At 42.2% G+C, this 23,036-nt stretch overlaps 1 protein-coding gene across 4 annotated transcripts in view; it reads left to right on the top strand.

The window, feature by feature from the left end:
• The window catches only part of IDE (insulin degrading enzyme), a 71,441-nt gene extending 53,719 nt beyond the window's left edge, over positions 1–17,722 (top strand). For 3 of the 4 annotated variants that reach the window (XM_044296255.1, XM_044296254.1, XM_044296257.1), the window contains exons 16-25: positions 300–410; positions 827–947; positions 8,014–8,105; positions 9,227–9,338; positions 9,422–9,589; positions 10,465–10,737; positions 11,886–11,947; positions 14,616–14,688; positions 15,915–15,982; positions 16,748–17,722. In XM_044296255.1, the coding sequence (XP_044152190.1) occupies positions 300–410; positions 827–947; positions 8,014–8,105; positions 9,227–9,338; positions 9,422–9,589; positions 10,465–10,737; positions 11,886–11,947; positions 14,616–14,688; positions 15,915–15,982; positions 16,748–16,843 (1,176 nt within the window). In that variant the 3' untranslated portion in view covers positions 16,844–17,722. The remainder of the gene's footprint in view (positions 1–299; positions 411–826; positions 948–8,013; positions 8,106–9,226; positions 9,339–9,421; positions 9,590–10,464; positions 10,738–11,885; positions 11,948–14,615; positions 14,689–15,914; positions 15,983–16,747) is intronic. The other variant, XM_044296253.1, reaches the window with a different exon arrangement.
• The last annotated feature ends 5,314 nt before the right edge of the window (positions 17,723–23,036 follow it).

Here is a 23,036-nt window from a genome sequence, read left to right as displayed (position 1 = left end):
TCAGAGTGAAGCCTTTTTACTTTTTGCAGCACAAATTAATAGAGGTTATATATGAGGGATTCTCCACTTATAACTTCTAATACATTTCAGAAACCAATATTACTTCTTCCTGGTTAATAAGTAGGGTGACAGTCTGCCTAGGAAAGGGCTGCCCTGACTGTAGAGGCCCAGATGAGCTCCACACACTTCAGATGATGACCACTAGTAACCAGCACTGGCAGATGAAGGACACTGTGCTTGTCTTTCTGAGTTTAAGATGTGTAACCTTGGGGTGTACTGATATGTACCCTGTCTTCCAGCTCTGTGTGAAAGGTTACAATGACAAGCAGCATATCTTGTTAAAGAAGATCATCGAGAAGATGGCTACGTTTGAAATAGATGAGAAACGTTTTGAGATAATTAAAGAAGCGGTAAGTCAATCCTTTTATAAAATAAATAAATAAAAATATATATATATATATATGTTACATATTAGAAGTATATTCCCTGTCCACATAAGTGATTGCTGGGGGTCTGAGCGCTGGGACCCCCATACATCTTAAGAACGATGTGCTGCTGAATTGCCCCATGAAAATGAAATGCAGCGGTGCTACATCCATCGCTTCCTTCACTTCTATGGGACTTTCAAGTACAGCGCTCCGAGAAGTTCCATAGAAGTGAATGGAACCATTGCAAAATTACATTGTAAATCAATACAGTTTGTAAATTGGTGTTGAGAATAATGTTAAGGTCTGTAACAGGATTGGTTACCCCCAAAAACTTTACAACTATCCAATAGGGTATTACAGCATATAGTCTTTACAATGTGAGATTCTCCGTTTTACAGTACATGCGCTCTCTGAACAACTTCCGCGCAGAACAGCCTCACCAGCATGCAATGTATTACCTGAGGCTGCTGATGACTGAAGTGGCCTGGACCAAAGAGGAGCTCCGGGAAGCTCTAGAAGGTGAGACATTTCTGTTGATGTAAGGAATTTGACATTCCTCTGAATAGGCACATAAAGCACCTACCTACTCTGAAGTTGTCTTGCGAACCACAAGTCACCATGACATGCAAGTATCCAGAAATCCAAAGCTCCAAGACTTCTGACAACTTGCAGTTCGTAATGCGACCACATTCCCTTCATTATATTGCCATATAACATCATGATCCTGTGATTATACATTATTTATATCCTGGAAACCTGCAGATTTCACTTTGCTGAGCTCACAATAGGCTGACCTTTCTGTTCTGTAGATATCGCTTTGTAGCAGTCATCTCATTACTATTAAAGGCAGGATTACAATGGCAGGTGTTGATAGCATTGTAGGAAAGAACCCCCTCTTCCCCCTTCCCTTATATCAAAACCCATCCTAAACCCTATCCTGGCATTAGATCTCCTGACGCTGGGTTCACACCTGAGCGTTCGCGATGGAGCGCTCTGTATGAGCGATTGTACCGGCGTTTGCAATCGCGCATACAGAGACAAGCGAACGCCCATTGTCGCACGTTCCCGAAAGTCTATGTACGGGAATGCGCGACAAGACGCCCCAAAGAAGCTCATGTACTTCTTGGGGCATCGGGCGTTTTACAGCGCGATCGTACGCGCTGTAAAAAGCCCAGGTGAGAACCATTCCCATAGGGAATCATTGGTTTCTCCTTGTTGAGCATTTTACAGCGCGTAGGAACGCGCTGTAAAACGCTCAGGTGTGAACCCAGCCTCAGGGCCTCCTAGACCTGGTGGAGCTATTTAAAAGGTCAGGTAGAGGATACCATGATCTATTATGTATTAAAAAAAAAAATACGTATGAAGATTTATCAAAGAAATACTGGACCTTAACCATAATGTTTTTGTGTGCGGCTCATGATTGGAATTAGACCTTCTACCGGTATCACCTGTGTTAGTCACCTCTATCAGGGCTCTGCAAGATGTGGTAATTAAAGAACGCACCCCATACTGCTTCTAACTTTTCCATGTTTGATATGCACGTGTGTTGAACATTATGACAGGTTGGATGAAGGTGGTATGAAGTCGCTCTGACACCCACAATAAAATATAACTTGGTAGACAGATTCTGAGCCAAGAACTGACCTTCTAAATCTTGATCATAAAAGGCCATTACCATACACACTAGCCTCTCACTGACATTGGAGGTAGGGAGGCTACTGGGGAAATATTCAGATCTTCTTAAAGGGTAACTGTCTCGTTTTCATCAAAAAATCTATTTTAGCATACGTTACTGCTGCAGCAGCATTATGCATAAAGCAATCTTTAAATTCTTCATATACCACTGTTTTCCTTGAGTTTTTCCCTTTGTTTACGGCTGTTTAAACAATTACAATATGAGGACCTTCTCAAGATGGCTCCTCTGCCAGTTCTCTGAGGCTAAAACTGCTTTCCCTCACTTCCCATACATACTTGATGTAGCCAGCAGCTCCCTGCCAGCCAATCAGATTGGATTACTGAGAGACACGCCTCCTCACTCCGAAGCCTAATGCACACATGCAGTGTGAAGGACCGCCCCTCTGTCTTGGGTTTATATTAAAAGGAAGATAGACCAGCAATAGCAACGGTCTTTTAAGGGAGCAGTGGATAGGAACAGGGGACATTAATAAAAGCTGTTATTATAAGGTAATTGCAAATCCTTTGACAATAATTGACAGACTAACTCCGGTATACATGCCTAGCTCTAATAAACTAGTAAATAAAAAAAACATGACCGTTACCCTTTAAGTTGTATGTGTCCCTGTAGCAAGTTGCCATTTCTTTGGGGGACAACTCTGATGGTCTGGCCGACTCCCCTGCTACCCCCAGGTATCCGGACTTGTATCATCTCTTAAATTTTATAGTTTCTTTTATCCTTTTTATTTTGAAACTACCGTATATATTTTTTTTTTTGCATTGTATTTGTATTTCGTTGTATTTTACAGTTTGAATAACTATTTATGTATGCACTGTCCTTTAGATATTCAAACTTCACTTTAATAAGAGGCTTCTTGTGTTCTAAACAATTTCACGACCTCTGATAGAGTTAGCCAGGTCCATAAATATTGGGACAGCGACACAATTCTAACATTTTTGGCTCTATACTCCACCACAATGGATTTAAAATTAAATGAACAAGATGTGCTTTACCTGCAGACTGTCGGCTTTAATTTGAGGGAATTTAAATCCAAATCAGGTGAACGGTGTAGGAATTACAACACTTTGCATATGTGCCTCCCACTTGTTAAGGGACCAAAAGTAACGGGACAGAATAAAAATCATAAATCAAACTTTCACTTTTTAATACTTGGTTGCAAATCCTTTGCAGTCAATTACAGCCTGAAGTCTGGAACGCATAGACATCACCAGATGCTGGGTTTCATCCCTGGTGATGCTCTGCCAGGCCTCTACTGCAACTGTCTTCAGTTCCTGCTTGTTCTTGGGGCATTTTCCCTTCAGTTTTTTGTCTTCAGTAAGTGAAATGCATGCTCAATCGGATTCAGGTCAGCTGGTTGACTTGGCCATTGCATAACATTCCACTTCTTTCCCTTAAAAAAACTCTTTGGTTGCTTTTGCAGTATGCTTTGGGTCATTGTCCATCTGCACTGTGAAGCGCCGTCCAATGAGTTCTGAAGCATTTTTCTGAATATGAGCAGATAATATTGCCCGAACACTACACTTAAGAATTCCTCCAGCTGCTTTTGTCAGCAGTCACATAATCAATAAATATAATAAAACCAGTTCCATTGGCAGCCATACATGCCCACGCCATGACACAACCACCACCATGCTTCACTGAGGAGGTGGTATGCTTAGGATCATGAGCAGTTCCTTTCCTTCTCCATACTCTTCTCTTCCCATTACTCTGGTACAAGTTGATCTTGGTCTCATCTGTCCATAGGATGTTGTTCCAGAATTGTGAAGGCTTTTTTAGATGTCGCTTGGCAAACTCTAATCTGGCCTTCCTGTTTTTGAGGCTCACCAATGGTTTACATCTTGTGGTGAACCCTCTGTATTCACTCTGGTGAAGTCTTCTCTTGATTGTTGACTTTGACACACATACACCTACCTCCTGGAGAGTGTTCTTGATCTGGCCAACTGTTGTGAAGGGTGTTTTCTTCACCAGGGAAAGAATTCTTCGGTCACCCACCACAGTTGGTTTTCTGTGGTCTTCCGGGTCTTTTGGTGTTGCTGAGCTCACTGGTGCGTTCCTTCTTTTTAAGAATGTTCCAAACAGTTGTTTTGGCCACGCCTAATGTTTTTGTTCTCTCTCTGATGGGTTTGTTGTGTTTTTCCAGCCTAATGATGGCTTGCTTCACTGATGGTGACAGCTCTTTGGATCTCATCTTGAGAGTTGACAGCAACAGATTCCAAATGCAAATAGCAAACTTGAAATGAACTCTGGACCTTTTATCTGCCCATTGTAATTGGGATAATGATAGAATAACGCAAACCTGGCCATGGAACAGTTGAGAAGCCAATTGTCCCATTACTTTTGGTCCCTTAACAAGTGGGAGGCACATATGCAAATTGTTGTAATTCCTACACTGTTCACCTGATTTGAATGTAAATACCCTCAAATTAAAGCTGAAAGACATTTCAAATCCATTGTGGTGGAGTATAGAGCCAAAAAATTTAGAATTGTGTCGATGTCCTAATATTTATGACCTGACTGTGTGTATATTGGTGTATTAACCCTGTGAACTGCTAGAGCGTAGTGGGTTTGAGTGGGTAATTGTGAGTTACCTAATTTAAGGCGTCCACTTAATATAACAAGTGGTGGCAGCTAAGATACCTTTTATATGTAGATGTCAGATAGCTAAAGGGGGAAGAGCTTGCGTAACCTGGGGGCTCCAAGTAGAAGAGTGGGAGGTTGATGTTAAAATCTGGGTCACCATTTAAACTCTCATCCTGAGTCTGATCTTGACAGTCGCCTATATACATAACCAGATCCACCACTGACAGTAGGTGATGGTCACAGATCACCTCCTCCCCCTCCCTGCAAAATGGAATAGATGATGCTGAGGATAGATCATCAATATTAAAGTAGAGGAGAACCCCTTTTAAATATGATTTTCAAATGCAAAGGTGTTCAGGCAGGGTGATAAAGCTGGAAACCTGTGTCACTGCAATAAGGGCACAATTTTCATATCATTTTCTGCAGTACTGCATCCATTACTGTGGATAATATGGGGTTTTGGGGATCCTCATTCTAAGTTTTACTCTGATAGATGCCTTTGTTGAATACTATGTTATGTATTCTAATCCTCTGCTCCCGTACCATTGTAGACAATTCCCACATTCAGTATAGTAAGTTTGTCATCTCTAAACGCTACTTTCACACTTGCGTTTTTGCCTGTTCTGGCAGGGATCAGCAAAAGTGCTTCAGTTTCTGAAACAACCGGCTGCATCCATTAGGACCATCCGGCATGAAAACCATTGAAAGTCAATGGGTGCCGGATCCCTTTTTCTATTGTGTCCACAAAAACTGATCTGGCACCATTGACTTGCATTGTGTCATGCCGGATCTGTTTGGCTCCGCATCTTATGCCGCACAGAAAACCGCAGCTTGCAGCATTTTTATGTCCAGTATGGGAACGCAACCAAATGGAACAGAATGCATTTTGGAGCGTTCTGTTCCGTTCAGTTTTGTCCCTATTGACAATGAATGGGGACAAAACTAAAGCGTTTTTCTCTGGTATTGAGATCCTCTGCCGAATCTCGATACCGAACTAGTTAAACGCAAGTGTGACTGTAGCCTAAGTCATTTGGGTCAAATGCAGGACTGTATCCTTAGACATTATGATTTCTGCTGTACCTTCTGACCACACATCCCGACGTTGTCTTTAGCTATTGCACTGCATGCGGTCCCAGCAGGGATGGATTCTGTGACTGCGTATTTCATAGATTGCACTCGGCGGTTCTATTTCTGGGTTTGTATAGGGAGTTTTTTTTTTTTTTTTTCTTCATCGTGTGAACAGACTTTCACTTCTTTTTCCAGAACATCGCGTTTTTTACTGCATTCCCTCTGCTCGGAGTCCTTTGTTCTGTGGGTGATGTTTGCTGCTGTTCTAATAGACCATTCTCCAGTCCTGTAATACTTCATTTGCCTTCCCAGCAGCCCTATAAATCATGTTCGCTGCTCTGCAGAGAGCGCGGCTTTATCTCTTTACACCACCTGAACGAGCAAAGCTATTTGCTCTGGAGCGTATACACATGTGCCGGAAGATTGCGAAGCAGAAACTGGGTCAGACCGCAAGCGCAGGCTCCGCTCATGGAATTTAACACAAAATGAAAACTTGATGGACGCCATATATCACAGAATTTCTTTTTATGGCAGTCTTAGCTATTTAAGCAAAGGCAATTTTCTTACCCAGAAGTATTTTGGCCATTACTAAAACTAGACGTTCGAAAAGAATGCCTGTTCACGTCACTCGTGCCCTATTCACAAAGCAAAATTGTTTTCCTGGAAAAAAAGGAAATTGCTTGGTACGCTGTGTATGAAGAAGGCATAGTGAAAAATGGGAACTCCGACAAAAATGTACCAGAGGCCATACCTTCTTTTTCCAGATAAGATGTCATTTTAAAATCAAGAACTCCTTTGAAAGCTATGCTCAATTTTGCAATTGATTTTGGTGTTTATTGTCCAAATGCATCTAAAAGGAAGCAACTTTGCAAATGGTGCGGCTTCAGAATTTCTACAGTTTTGTGTAAACAGCTTCTATGCAGACTTGTCTCCATGGTAAGACTACAGTCAAACCCGCAGTCATATGGTTTCATCTGCCCTGCTCCTTCCTGACCTACAGTTCAGTCGGTTAGCAAGGAATGAGAGAAAGATGCAAGAGGGTCAGACTACATAGTGTTTGTAGTCTGTTACCATGGAAACTCATATACACTATTAGACAAAATGGTAAGACCTTTTTAATCAAGGCAGTGTGGTTAGCTTTGTCCATGTTTTAGATGCTTTTAAGGCAATGCAAAAAATCTTCTGAAAGAAAAGTAATGTTGACCTTCAGCACTGCTAAAAGTGGCTGGGGAGGGGGTCGGGTGCAATATAAGATCAAACTGGTAAATTTCATGCTTTCAGCTCCCTTGGATTTTAGATACCAACCAATCTTACTTATATTGTTGTGCTCTACCTGGTGGTAGCTGATAGCCTACCCTCTGCATAGGTTATAAGTATCTGATCGGTGGGGGCCTGACACCCAGGACCTCCACCGATCAGCTGTTTGAGAAGGCACGGGTGCTTCTGTTAGTGCCGTGGCCTTCTCGCAGCTTACCAAGCACAGTGCCATACGTTGTATAGCGGCGGTGCTTGGTATCGCAGCTCAGCTCCATTCACTTCTAAACTGATACTTCCCCCCCCCCCCCCCCCCCCCCTCTGCCGGATCTCAATACCAGAAAAAAACAATGCAAGCGTAAAACAGGCCTCAGGAAAAGCTGCGAGAGGACTCCCCTACATAACGGAAACAGGACGGATCCGTTTTGCAGCCCATAGACTTCTATTATGACGGATGATTCATCATAGAATTGCATTATGGTCCTCGGTAACGGAATTCATAACGCAATTCACCTTTTACCACCAAACGAAGTGTGTACGAATTTCTAAATATGAAATTGGCTCAACTCTAATTATGACAATTGTCTTACACTGTATTATTGCCGGGGCCAGTGGCCTACATAGAGAAGGGCCCCATAGCGAGGATGAAACCAGGTCCCCCACACAGGACAGAAGGGTTTCTGCCTAAACCATTTTCAATTACCTACTGCATTGTTTGCTAAAAGTTGTTCCTTTAGAGGGTAAAGTCCTGACCAGGTTTTTACCTCCAGTAGAAGAGGAGATAATCCCATCTAAGACTGGGCCCCCTAGCAGTTGCACGGTCTGTCGCTATGGTAGTTACGCCGTTGGCTGGTGGCAATCTCTGCTCTGCTGATCGCGTATAGAAGATTTAACCGATAATTCACACTTTATTCCAAGAATAACCTGAATATTGCAGCAGCAGAACCTGACTAGACTCTCTAAAGACTGTGTTCTTGTCTCTTCCAGATGTTACCCTTCCTCGTCTTAAGGCCTTCATTCCCCAGCTGCTGTCCCGGTTGCATGTTGAAGCTCTTCTCCATGGCAACATAACAAAGCAGGTTGGTGATTTACACTGTACATGTATGGAGGGCGTCACTGACCCCTAGTAACAGATGGAATAAGCTCTTCAAATTCGTGAAGCGTTTAATTTTTTTTCCTATCCCTTCAGTATATCTGCTATCCTCCCTGTCCTTTTATAGCCCACACAGTCCCACTCTGAGCCGGAAAAAACATCAAGACTGAACGAACTTGTGTTTCAAGTTTGGGGTTCAAGGTTCAGGTTATCTAAGAATTACGTTATATCTTATGGTCCGTGGTAGCGGAATCCATAACGGAATTCTTAGATAACCCGAAACTTGTACGCTGAACTTGAAACACAAGTTCACTCATCCCTGATCAAGACCATTCATTTGGCTGCTCAGTACCAGCCTATATGTCATTGACCCAAACTGTATAAAGGTTCTCTTTCCTGTCCCAAATAAGTCATCCTTACGCAGCCGTGGGATTAAAATTTTTAACAGGTTGCCTACTCAACGGCGGACACGCAGCATCACAACATATGTTTACATATATGTACTATATATATGTAATATATATATATATATATATATATATATATATATATATATATATATATATATATATATATATATATATATATATATATATATATATATATATATATAATTACACATGCGTAAACACACCATATATACACACATACCAACCAACTAAGGAACTAAACTATCAGTGTTGCGCAAAGCAATTGAAGTGAACATCTCCAGCTACCCTGCCGTTGCCAGAGCACCGGATTAGGGCTCAGCCGGTAACACAGTTCTCCGATTCAGTTGTCCGTTCTGGAGCATGGGTGCACAGAGAGGCTTGTGCCCTCCCTTGGTGCACCTAACTGGTCATTTGCATATGGATTATAAGTACTTTTTCTCCAGAACGCATGGCAAATAAAGCTGGTCATACACCTAAAATAGCTGTTAGGCATATGAAAATCCAGCTTGCCTGATCCTTCCTTTTACTGGCATTGAGGCAGTCTTGACACCCCTATGAGTTGGTCAGTCCCCACAATATTCATCACATGAATTGGCCAGCTTTAGAATGTATACATGCACCTTCGGTGATGGAAGAGAACCTCATCTTGACGTGTGTGGTGTTTTTTCTTCTGCAGACGGCAGTGGGCATGATGCAGATGGTGGAGGACACTCTTATCGAGCACGCTCACACGAAACCCCTTCTCCCAAGCCAGCTGGTTAGATACAGAGAAGTACAGCTGCCTGACAGTAAGTCACAGTTTCTCCTCCTAGATGACTACAACAAGCAACCACCGTTCATATGTGATGCCCTTATCTCTTGCGTTTTACAGGGGGCTGGTTTGTGTATCAGAAGCGGAATGAAGTGCACAATAACTGCGGTATCGAGATCTATTATCAGACGGACATGCAGAGTACATCCGAAAACATGTTTCTAGAGCTCTATTGTCAGATCATTGCAGAGCCCTGCTTCAACACGCTGCGCACCAAGGAGCAGCTAGGTGAGCAATTCAGTCCTGTCTCCTGTAACCAACGCACATATTACCTTGGCACCTTTTCTTCAGTGGTTGACCTTTGCAATGGTGTTAACCTCAAGCTTGACTTGCATTTTCCCCTTTTACAGTTAGTTCCCATCAAAAAGGGGAATAATTATATAATTTTGCAAAACCCTTTTTATTTTGCACTGCTTTTTATTTATATCTAGACACATAGCTGCTTTCAATTTTGGAAAAGGACAACAGGTTATCCTCAGACAGACTCGTCATCACCTGACACATTACTTGCCTTTCACCTGAACTCCCGTTATGCATTCTACAGAGGGAAGTCCAGTGAAACGATGTTCCATAGATCTCGTGTATATGCGTTTCACCTTGCAGGAAAAACACGTCCTGAATTGGATGTGGTCCAAAACCAGACCTGCATCCCTTTTCATTCTCAGGATTGGTGGGGGTCCCAGAGATTTGGACCCATCGATTTTAATATAGTAATTACATATACAAGTGTATACTAAACTTAGAAGGGTTAATCCCAGTTTATAAGTCTGTAGTTTGAAAAATGAGCGAAATCTAACTGGTGTCTTGGGATAAAAAACAAACAAAAAAAAAAAACGCAGATATCTTATCATGGAAATGGAGGCGCCTCTTATCTCCCAAATGTTTCATCTTGGTCATCTTTCTCAAGACTGATATATGACTTGATGACCTCTTTTAAATGATCTTACATGGGGCTTATGGTAGCGTGATAAGTGACAGTCCTACAGACCTCCTTCACCTTGGCTGATGTCTGTTATGGTTGAAGTCCTCTTTTCTCTACTTAAATGCTTCAGACAGATTCCCTGCTTTGCTTCTCACCTACACAATTTTGTTGTTTCTTTTAGGTTATATTGTTTTCAGTGGTCCCCGCAGGGCAAACGGAATCCAAGGCCTCCGATTTATTATTCAGTCAGAGAAGCAACCTCATTATCTGGAGAGCCGGGTGGAGGCCTTTTTGAAGACTATGGAGAAGTCCTTGGACGAGATGACAGATGAGGCCTTCCAGAAACACATCCAGGCTCTAGCGCTCCGGCGCCTGGACAAACCAAAGAAGCTGTCCGCTGAATGTGCAAAATACTGGGGGGAGATCATCTCTCAACAGTATCACTTTGATAGAGGTAAGGCAGGGGGCACCAGTGGATGCCACCTTTTATACAATGCCATGATTGCCCAACTGCCTGTCATGGTTCTCCATCCCTCAGTAACGATCACAGTACTTGATCTATAGACATCATTTTTGGATTCTGCTGTTGGAGGTCATGGGGTAGCTTGCCTTTGAGCTCATTGTAACTTGCCAGCAATTCTTTTGTTGTAAAATTGCAGCTCTGGAGGCATTTAATGGGCTTCTGTATACTTGATGTATAGATCTTTTAGGGCATGTGGACATCATAGAGGAAAATCCTCTACTCAGCAGCTCTCTGCTTTGCCCTAGGACAGTCCTATGTAAGACCGTTCTGCTCTGACGTAGTTGGCTCATCCATATATTACACGGTTAGTCATTTATTTGAATGTCCAGCATGTAATGTCACATTCTCCCTGCGGTGGCCAATGCATGGAAAGTGTATGGGTAGGTAATGGTGCCCATACACACTGGATAAACTTCAGCCAGAATTGCTGATTTCTGCAGGACAGGCCGACTGTCTGATACGTATGCCCCAATTCTCTCCTGACTACAGATTTCAGGGGAAAAGGGGCCAGACATGTTGGACTTTAATATGCCTGATTATTGGTTCTTGAATAATATGTCATCATTGTATGTCTAGCAGCAGCTTATTCCCCTCTCCTCACTGAAAATGCTTGCATGCTTGGAATGGGAAAAGGGGTCAGAAGGAATGGCCGTTATTACCAGGGGAAGCCTTAATTAGGCCATGCACATTTTGACAGCCATTGGCTGAAGGATTTCCCGGTCTTTATCTGACTCATGTTTTCTCGCAATCCCGTGGGGCACAGCGGCAGATTTGTGCATTCATGTTAAGAACAATGTATTCTTGTGCAATACAATTTACATCAAGCATATGGGGTGTATAAATGTGTGTATATATATATTGAGCATCCACTGTTTTTCAGCTGCCTGCAGTGAGCCAAGGTCTATAGGTTATGTGAGAAGGGATGCTGCAAAGCAGGCCGCCCCTTTAATAGTAACCCGTGTCCTGAAGTGTAACTGATTATTGAGAAGACCACTCATTTCTGTTATTTGTTATAAATGATGTATTTGCAGTGTGAACTGTCCATCTCTAGTGAAATGGGTTTTGTTTTATGTCTGCAGATAATGTTGAAGTGGCGTATCTGAAAACCCTGGTCAAGGATGATATCATCAAATTTTACAAGGTAGCCCAAGATTGGTCTTGTGCCTAATGTATTAATTCTGACGGGGGGGGGGGGGGGAGAGAATTCTCAGGTCTCATTAATATTTAAGTACTGCAGTCAGGAGAACGCTGTGCACTTCAGGCCGAAGCTCTCCCCGTCTCAGTGTGAGACCTGAGTAATGAAGATAATGTATGTGCCTTGTGTATATGTCGTATCATAATGCACCCTGAGATGTGCTCATCCTTTGGACAGCTTGCATGTCCTGTGCTTCGCTCACAAGTTTAGGGGGAAATGTTTTTGTTGCTTGGCTTTTCTAGAACCATGAACAGACCATCTATCAATTCATACAAAAATATTGCCTTTGCAACATAACTGGGTACTTCAGGGTTATCCCAAAAAATTGGAAATTAATGTGTCTGAAGTAAATCTTGTTGGCGCATACGGGACACAATCGCATTTTAACCCCTTAGTGAAATAATTAATTTGGGACCAGTGACATTTTTCCCTCTCCGTGTTCCAGCAGTCATAACTTTAACTTTTTCTTCTAATTTTTTTATTTTGTGGCATTAGTTGTAGTTTTTTTTTTTTTAGGAACCATTTAGGGGTATATGTTGTGTAGTATATAACCTTTTTTTAATTTTATTTTTAGTGGGAAAGATTAAAAAAAACAGCAGTTTTTATATTTTATTTACAGCGTGGTATACCGTAAATAAAATTGTCGGTCACTACAGTGATAATGCAATTTTTTTTTGTGCTAGTTTTCATTTCTTTCTGCATGCTGTCTTCCCCAACACCCCACTCCCCCTTCTCTTCCAGACTGAATGGTGGCTGCTTTATCTGCTCATATCTCTGGTTAGGTAGCAGCTAGATATATGTGTTTGTTGTGAAAGCTGACATTCTAAGCTTTCAGACAATATCAGAATGACAGCATTATCTTCAGTACATGGGAACATAGCACTGTTAGAAGTCGGGACACAGTGAATGCAGCTGAAAGTAAAAGCAGATTTTACCTGAGATTATTCCTGAGTCTAAGGCCTAGTTCACACAAACGTTTTTTTTGCGGGTGTACGGGCCGTTTTTTTGTGTTCCGTATACGGTCCGTATACGGAACCATTCATTTCAATGGTTCCGCGAAAAAAACGGAATGTGTTCCGTATGCCTTCCGTTTCCGTTTTTCCGTTCCGTTGAAAGATAGAGCTTGTCCTATATTTGGCCGTAAATCACGGGTCGTGGCTCCATTCAAGTCAATGGATCCGCAAAGAAAAAGGAACACATACGGAAATGCATCCGTATGTCTTCCGTTTCCGTTCCGTTTTTTCTGAACCATCTATTGAAAATGTTATGGCCAGCCCAATTTTTCCTATGTAATTACTGTAAACTGTACATGGCATACGGAAAAACGGAACGGAACAACGGAACGGAAACGGAAACACAACGGAACTCAAAAACGGAACAACGGATCCGTGAAAAACGGACCGCAAAAAACTATAAAAGCCATACGTTCGTGTGAACTAGGCCTAAGGCCGAATGCACACGGCCGTGAGCGGTCCGTGGTATGCCAGCCTGGAGTCCTGCTGACAGCAGGAGCGCACGGCGTAATTGGTTGCTATGACGCCGCTGCTCTACAATAATACACTCATATGATAATGGTGATATCTCTTGCTTATGTTGTGCTAATGCTGTCTGGTTTGAAAACCTTCAAACATTCTTACTTACAGCTCCTCTGCAGACCAGTGTGTCTCCATGGTAACAGACTACAAACAGCTTGTGTAGTCTGATCTTGCAGTGGGTCAATAAGTGGTTTCTAAGGTGGACATAGCCTTTCTAGCAATATGTGTATGCCTTTAGTTTAAAGGGTTTGTACAGGATTAGAAAACAATAGCTTCTTCTAAAAACGTCACAGGTTGTGTGTGCACCATTTACTTTAAGTGGAACTGATATGCAATTTCAGAAACATCCCACTGACAAGTAAGGCGCTATGTTTTCTAATCCTGTACATTCCCCTTTAGTACAAAAAAAACAGTTTGGCTCATTAAAGTGACAAAGTAAATAAAAAAACTGTGGTTCTGCAGTCAAAGCAATGGTGAAAAAAGTGAATATGGACAGAAAGAAGCCAGGACTAGGGCCAGACAGCAGGTCTCTTACAGGACCTCTCTAATCTACTGGATATAGCTTGTGGAGATGTTGTTTTTTTTTTTTTTTTAACAACCAGCATATAAGAAATCTAGTTTAGACTCTTGATTTTCTGCAACTTTTCTGGAGTTGTTTACTTGACTCTAGAAGAAGACGTGTGAGATGCAGACTATCATGGTGGCTTTATGTAGTGTTGCTGGCATCGTATTGATGGGGACCTCGAGGCCGGTCATAATTGACTGTAGTGATGTTCTAAATTTACCAGTCTCCGTCTTTTATAATGCTGATTAGCTGTTGCTACGAGAGTAGTTTCCTGGCAACCTGATTTGTATTGGACTTGTGCTAGGGAATAAATTTCGTGACTAATCATAGCTACCAGCAAACTTCATGCCATTGTCTACAAATAGGAAATTAGACCTCACAAAGTCCACAGAAGGAAATGTGTTAAATAAGGCACCAACTAGCTCCTGTAAAAAGTTGGCAGATAATTTGGTCAACGTGACAATACAGCAGTATTTACAGAGTTTGGTTGCTTTGTATTTTTATTTTTTTTTAGGAATTATTAGCTGTGGAAGCTCCAAGAAGGCATAAAGTGTCGGTGCACGTGCTCGCCAGAGAGATGGATTCATGTGAGTAGTCGTCTAAACCTTCTGTGTATCCCACCCACACCCAAAGTATTGAAATCCAAACTATTTCCATATGTGCTCCCAGTGGATCCATGTTGTCGTTATTGAAGCAAGACTAACCTCCAACTACAGACCATGCCATTTATACCAAACTTGGCCAAATTTGCCCACTAACAGTGGTCAAGCCTTCTGCAACGAAGAATGATGGCAACTTTATAATCTTTAACTTTTTGTGCTTAGAACACTGACTGCATTCATGACATGGCTCCTGGTGAGGATAACCATGCAGCCACATGACCATATGGGCAGGACCTCTCGAAGGTGAACAGTCACAAGGCTGCCAGTGCTAGACTTGCTTGCAGTTACCATACATATGTACAACCTCTGTTGCTATATATGTCCCTTTTAGTCAAATTTTCAGTTCCTTCCATTAAACAGATTTTGTCACCAGGAAATAATTCTAGGCATAATGCCTTGAAGGGTTAGCTCAGTTGTGGAAGGCACTTTGTGCACCCTTGCTCCTCCGCCTTGATCTTCCAGCCTCTTCCTCATTGAGAGGGCCAGGATCCAGCATGGTCATCTTGGCTGGCCCTGTCAATCAAGGTGGTGGTGCTGGCAGCAGAAGCATGGGGAGCAAGGGTGCACTGGGTCAATTGGACCCGCCCTTGGTGCACATAACTGCTCATTTGCATTTGAATTGAAAGTATTTGTTCCCATTGTGCCTGGTTTAACTGAATTTTCAAAGCCCCCTTAAAATTGTCTTAAAGCGCACCTCACCCACCTCTTTAAAAAAAAAAAAAAGTCTAAATACTTTTTTTTTATTGCTCCACTCTGCCACCATCTTTAAGATGTGACGGGTATGACCATTGGCCTACTGATTGGTTTCCTCATCGGTATGAAGTGTCTTAGTGATATTTTCTGAGGTTCCTGACCTCTTACGCTCTTGTCATGTTCCTTTTAAATAAGAGAAAATAAAGGTGACATTTTAAAACTATATAAAAAAATAAAAATAAATGAGGCCAAAAACCAGAATCTCTATAGCATTTGGCTATTGACTTATTTTTCTATCGTGAAGATATTCTGGGTCACTAAGGGTCTATGAAGTGAAGGAATAACTGGACTAATTTTAGCTTTTTTTGTCCAATTCAGAAAATGTCTAATAAGTACAGGGACAGATCTACACGTTTTTTCCTTTTCTGGCATTAATGTTCCATTGTTTTTCTGACCAGGTCCAGTCGTTGGAGAGTTCCCTAGTCAAAATGATGTCAATCTTGCTCCTGCCCCAGCACTTCCTCAGGTACAATCCAGTATTGTAACTTTCTTTACACCGCCAAAAAGTGTTCTTTTATGAGGGATGGATGGTTACAGTGGAAGTGAGCAGGGCTTTCATGCTTGACCTTCTGTACATGTAATGTCCATTTTGCAGATAAAGACTGGGAGGGACTGAGGGACAAAAATGCTGTCGTTGTTAGCAAGGGTCCTTTTTTAAAAATTTTTTTTTTATAATGGTCTCAAATGGCCCAGCACTTGGGAATATAATTATAGGAGTTTGGGTCACTGCTAATGATCTGCCAGCAGGCTTAAAAGGGCATGCCCTATGAGTAGTGTCCTATACCAGTCAGATGTAACCTGTGAATGAACCTGGTAGCAAGTTGTAAATTTCCCTACAGTGCCACTGCAGGAGAAGTGAAGTATTACAGTGTCTTCAGTAAATACATGTACCTGTCGGGTCCTCCAGAGCGAGAGACACTCTTTGCCGCCACTGACTGATAAGGATCCTCCACAGGTTACAATCTCCAACTTGTTTTTAATGCAGAATTGAAAATTGGTTTCATAAACCAGACAATCCCATTTAACTGCAGAAATGTCCCTCTTCCCCATAAAGGGGTTTAGGTTCTTGGAAGCATTGAGGTGCCCTCTCAATACTTTATGGATTTCAGGTCCATTTTAAACCCAAGGATAATGAAGTCCTCGAACAAACCATTTGGTGGTGTTGTGCATGTCCAGTTAATCTATGGTACAGAATGAACATACATATATCATGAATCTCTTCTTCCCACAGCCCGATGTCATCAGTAACATTACAGAGTTTAAGAGGAGCCTACCTCTCTTCCCACTTGTCAAGCCACACGTTAACTTCATGGCTGCAAAATTATGATGCACGCAAAAGCAGGAAGATCTGGAAAAACACCCAAGCCTGGCGTTCTTTGCTGCGTTTGAGAATCCGTGAACCGTGTGATGACTATAGTAGGATATTGCTAATAGACCCGTCAATAGGATCAACAAATGATTTAGTGAAAAATGTAATAGGGTATTTTTTAATTGTGGCGTGTCGGAAACTATCTGGATCACAGCCCTGCGTCCTATACGAAAAGAAACCTGTACTGATTATTTTTATCGTGTGTGTGTATAGATATATATATAATGCATTGATTTGCAGTGGATAGAAAGCGTTCCTATGAAGGGGGCCCAATGCTGGCTAGTGGACATGATGGGTCAGACGGTTTGGAAATGGAGAGGCAGCACTTCCATGCAGCCGTGGATTTCAACTTTTAAAACTGGGTTATATCACCAGGTCTGCATTTACTCATTAGGCAGGTATTCTCCTTCACATGGTCCTTTCAGTTGTTTTATCCAATTTCTTCAGATCTTAAGGACGTGGTTGTTTCTGAGGTGACATTATTGCACAGTGCACATATCAATAGCTGGGATGTTAAAGATGCTGCCATTAAACCATCCCATCAATCCTCATTTAACACATACTTTTTTTTTGGCTTTCCTGTATGCAACAGGGGTGTAAGCTGGCTCTTAAGTGTTCTTTACGGACTCCAAGAACAGTGGCTCCTTGGCACTGGGATCCCTGGCAAGAAGGGAAAAAGGTCAGAAAAGGTATCTGGTGTAAACCAGAAGATATGACTTGGGCTGAATGCACACGGCCGTGAGCGGTCCGTGGAACCACGGGCTGGATTCCTGCTGAGAGCAGGAGCGCACGGCGTCATTGGTTGCTATGATGCCGTGCGCTTCCTGCTGTCAGCAGGAATCCAGCCCATGGTTATGTGGACCGCTCACGGCTGTGTGCATTCGGCCTTAAAGGGCATCTGTCAGCAGGTTTGTACCTATGACACTGACTGACCTGTTACATGTGCACTTGGCAGCTGAAGGCATCTGTGTTGGTCCCATGTTCATATGTGTCCGCATTGCTGAGAAAAATGATGTTTTATTATATGCAAATGAGCCTCTAGGAGCAACGGGGGTGTTACACCTATAAGCTCCCCTTTTTCTGCTGCTCCTGTGCCCTTTGCACCTTGATTGTTAGGGCCAGGTGTGATGATGATTTCATTGCCTAGTCCAGTCAATCAAAGTGAAGAGGGCTTAACAGCTGCAGAGAGAGCAGAGCCTCTAGGTGTAATGGTAACGCCCCCGTTGCTCCTAGAGGCTAATTTGCATATATTAAAGTATCATATTTCTCAGCAATGCGGCCACATATGAACATGGAAACAACACAGACGTCTTCAGCTGCCAAGTGCACATGGAACAGGTCAGACAGTGTCACAGGTACAGATCTGCCGACAGATGCCCTTTAATTGTTTTTTGTGCATTTAGTAAAAACATAAAAATTACCTGCTTGATTGCTACAGTAAACCACCCCTTTAGCATCTTAAAATGTATTCCTGTGTATAGTTATCAGCAGGTAAAGTTACCGCCTGTAGAAAGAACAGATACTTCTAAGTCCCCATGATTACAATGATGCCCATGGTAATCACGGTGCCCCTGAGCCTATGTGTGCTCCTGTTCAGAGAGCTGCACGAACATCAACTTGAATTGCTGGTAATTCACCACAGGAATTTTATATTTTTTCCTTCACTACGCAAGCAGTTTTTACTCATGAAGAGAACTTTATCTATGACCATCTTACATACACCTTCATCATTCATGGTAATTCCTATTTAACTGAATTGTTTTTCTTTCCTTTTTGAGGGGCTGTTACACCTCTCTTTAGGAGCTTCGGGCTCAGTATGCAAATCTACACTTTAATCTCCGCAATGATTTTAATCATTTTTCACATCATATCCAGATTTTAGAATCCAAGTGAGATGCTGAACTATGTATCGACCTGTTTATTTATTTGACTTATTATTTCTTCTTTTTCTTTTCAATTTCTTTATCTCTTGGCATCTTGTCTCAGGGTTCCTCTGGTTTGTTGCCCACATAAACTTTATAAATAAAATTGTTTTATTTAAAATGATTTGTTCATGCTTCATTTCTGAGGTGACAATACTCTAAGTTTGTAGGAAACACCATGGTATCATGCTTGATGAGGATTTGTCTCTTAGATCATTCTAAAGGCGTAAAATGGGCAGATAACTATGGAGTCAAATCTACTAACACTGGTTATGATGCCGGAGAGGCTGGTTGCTGCATTAGACTTTTTTTTTTCCCCCACTGCTGTACCTGGATTGAAGACCAGGCTACACAGGGCCAGGAGGAGGCTCGCACATCGTCCTCCTCCCACCGCAGGCCCTGCTCTGCTCTTCATACAGACTGACCTGAATGATGTGTGTACAGTACATACAGCATCTATTTCAGGGGAGGTCACGGCTTTAAAACAAGACCAGAATCTAGTTCTAGCAAAGTTTTAGCCAGAGCTTGATCCTTTACGGTAATGGTAATACTGTCTTTTTCGCTAGCAGAGGATAGGCAGTTATCGGGTGATATTCCCTACACTATAACGGCCTTAAAACTGGTCCTTTTTTATGAACCATTAGTATCTGTTGCACATGACGCAACTAAAATCACTTATATCTAGAAGTATTATAGCCGTATGCACAAATAAGTGGTTGCCTCAAAAGTATATCCCCTTTCCATATGCCCTATTAGAGCTCTCAGGACCCCCATCCTGAAGACCGCCGTCTCGGGACCCCCATCCTGAAGACCCCCATTAGGGATTGACCGATAATTTGTGAACTTTCAGGCCGATAGCCGATAATTTATTCCGATATTCTGGGAATTTTCATTTTTGAAAAAAAATTAAAAATTCCTAACACAAATCTGCAGAAAATTAATGTTTATTGTTAACGTGTAGTTTTTTTTGGGGGGGAAATCTTTATTTTTCATTCATACTTAATATTTGGATATTTATTTTTTACTAACTTTTAGCCCCCTTAGGGACTAGAACCCTTGTCCTATTCACCCTGATAGAGATCTATCAGGGTTAATAGGAGCTCACGCTGTCCCTGCTGCTCTGTGCTTTGTGCACACAGCAGCATGGAGCTTACTATGACCGCCAGGGCTTCAGTAGTGTCCTGGTTGCCATGGTAACCGATCGTAGCCCCAGCATTACACTGCTAGGGCTCCGATTGGAGGAGCAGGGGAGAGGGGATCCTGTGGCCACTGCCACCAATGATTAATACTGGGGGGGCACCACGCCACCAATGATTAATACTGGAGGGGGGGGGGGGCACCGCGCCACCAATGATTAATACTGGAGGGGGGGGGGGACGCACCGCGCCACCAATGATTTAATACTGAGAAATCTCTTTAATTCATATACAGGAGGCGGGAGCTGGCTGCAGGATCACATAGCCGGCTCCCGACCTCTATGAGCTGTAGCTGTGATCCGCGGCAACTGAGGGGATTAACTACCGCGGATCGCAGCTACCTCTCATAGAGGTCGGGAGCCGGCTATGTGATTCTGCAGCCAGCTCCTGCCTCCTGTATATGAATTAGAGAGATTTCTCAGTATTAAATCATTGGTGGCGTAGTGGCCCATCCTGAAGACAGCCTGTCTCAGGACCCCCATCCTCTGTGCCAGAACAAAGAGCCACTCATAGTGGTAAATGCTGACCAGACCATCCATGTATTGTATGGTCATGGCTTCCTCTGGTCCAAGTAACTTATAATTGATTATTTTCTGTAACACAGAGCTCTTGTGGGAAGAATAGAAACATTCCTTGTATCCATCTCTCATTTCCATTTTATGTTTTTGTATAACATGACATTACAGATCTGTAACATCCCAGTTTACATCTTGTAGTTTATGGGGGTGCATCTAAAACACAAGCAGAGGAACTGTGGGGGGTACAGTTTTGCATCTCAACCAAGCAGTTCATGCTGATCTCCAGGGATTACTATCTTCCGCTTCTGGAATAGACTGAATTCTATAATTTTACATCCACTCTGAATGGTGCCTTACTAGTTGTTTTAAAAAATCTTTTGACATTTTTTAATGCACCATTTGGTTGGCAAGCCAGAATTGCAAAGTGCTATGCAAATTTAAAAACTTGTTAGTCTGCGATTTATCGTGTTCTTCAAAGGCTATGGACACTTTTGTGTTTTTATTATTGCATTAACATTTTTCCTAAACATATTAAATGTTTTCAACCCTTTGTCCTCTCGGCCTACATCTTTTTGTATATTTCAGGCTTCTCTGCCTCCTTTTACAAAACAGTTACCCTGCTTTCACACCTGAGCGTTTCTCAAACGCGCGTTTCTATGCGCGTTTTTTGTAATAGTAAACGCGCGCTTGACGCGCGTTTGTGTGATTGACTGCAGTGTCCTATGGCCACAAACGCGCGTCAAAACGCCCCAAAGAAGCTCAAGTACTTGATTATGCGTCGGGCGTTTTACAGCGCGATCGTACGCGCTGTAAAACGCCCAGGTGAGAACCATTCCCATAGGGAAGCATTGGTTTTCATGTGTTGAGCGTTTTACAGCGCGTTTGAACGCGCTGTAAAACGCTCATGTGTGAACCCAGCCTTATAGGAGTTGTTTGATGGCTCAGGACACTTCCGAAAAATTTAAAAAAAAAACCTCTATATTCATGAAAAACAAAATTTAATAGAATTTGTCAGTACTATACCATTGAAAATTAAATATAAAATATAGTATTTCAAATGAAATATGCATATAGGGAATTCATTATTAGTTTACTGCTGCTGTGGAGGGAAGATGTCATTATTTCAAAGGAAATTTATTATAATTGTAGGTGTAGAATTGGGATAACGGTATGACAGCTGTATTTTTTATTTTATTTTTTTTGGCAAAATCTGCGAAGGAGGCCCTGAACAGAGCCTCTGATGCAGATGTGAACAAGCCTTAGACTGAAGGTTTACCTGTTGTGTTAAAAAATAAATTTTATATATTATATTATATATATATATATATATATATATATATAATTTTCATTCTGAAATATGTAGCACTATGTCCTGGCAGGAGTGGTAGAGACCATCGCCTTGGATAGTCTTACACGGGGAGTTAGCTCTTGAACACATGAATGATGAAGCTGTCTGATGCTGAACGGTGGCTTTGTATGTTTAGTTCTAGATGTGATTGTCCTACAGTCAGATAACTTGACTGTAGTTTATATGCAACTTTTTTATTTTTTTTATTTACAAAATTGAGTGGTCTCAGGCATTTCAGTGGATTCCTAAGGAGGAAATCCATAGCTGCAGTCTTCTCAAAGCAATACCTGATTACCTATAGCACTTGCTGATAGCAGCTCCATTTGTAGATGGCCTTATGTGTTCTTATGTTGACGTGACACGTAGGACTGGTGGTGTTAAATTGTATGTCAATGTTGGTAAAATCGTTTACAGTTTAATAAAATGAAATCCGACCTATGTTCTCGGTGTCTTTTGTAATGTGTGACGCACAGCACTGCAGGATACACTAACAGGGTTTGAGCATTGGGAGGACCTCTCGAATGTTGCTTCTCTTCTGGCCACAGCTTCAGAATGGAGTGAGATGTGATATAATCAGCTGTGCACTCCCTCTCTGTTCACCAAATACTACAGGCCCCAGTCTCTCCCATATTGCCAACAGAGGGAAGTGTATTTTTCTGTAGAGAAAAGGCGATGGTAGGAATGGAGGAGTTCAATGGATTTGACCTGCAATATCAGACACAACCAAATGACAGCTGTTGCACTGGTTTTGAAATGAAGCAGTAATCCTGGACAGCACACATTAAGGCCAAGTTCACACTTCAGTTATTTCCTTCAGTTATTGTGAGCCAAAACCAGGTGCAGATATTTCCCTTTATACCTTAGAGGACCTTTCACAAGAATAAAACTTCTAAACTAACTATACAGACATGTAGAGCGGCGCCCATGGATCCCCCTGCACTTACTGTTATACCTGGGCACCGCTCCGTTCTCCCGGAATAGCCTCCAGTATCTTCATAGTTAGGCTCCACCCAGGGGAACCTGCCGGCGTCTCCTTCTCCCATGCTGTAGCGCTGGCCAATCACAGCCTGCCCTGAGAGGCTTTTTTTCTCTCTCAGGCTATGAGCTGAGCGCTGCTATTTCCCAGAAAGCACTGTGAGCAGGAAGTCAGGTGACCTAATGAATATG

The sequence above is a fragment of the Bufo gargarizans genome, chromosome 6, assembly GCF_014858855.1.
Source record: "Bufo gargarizans isolate SCDJY-AF-19 chromosome 6, ASM1485885v1, whole genome shotgun sequence".
Taxonomy (NCBI): Eukaryota; Metazoa; Chordata; class Amphibia; order Anura; family Bufonidae; genus Bufo; species Bufo gargarizans.
The sequence above is the reverse complement of the archived record's forward strand: the minus strand, read 5'-3'. Positions and strand labels throughout refer to the sequence as shown.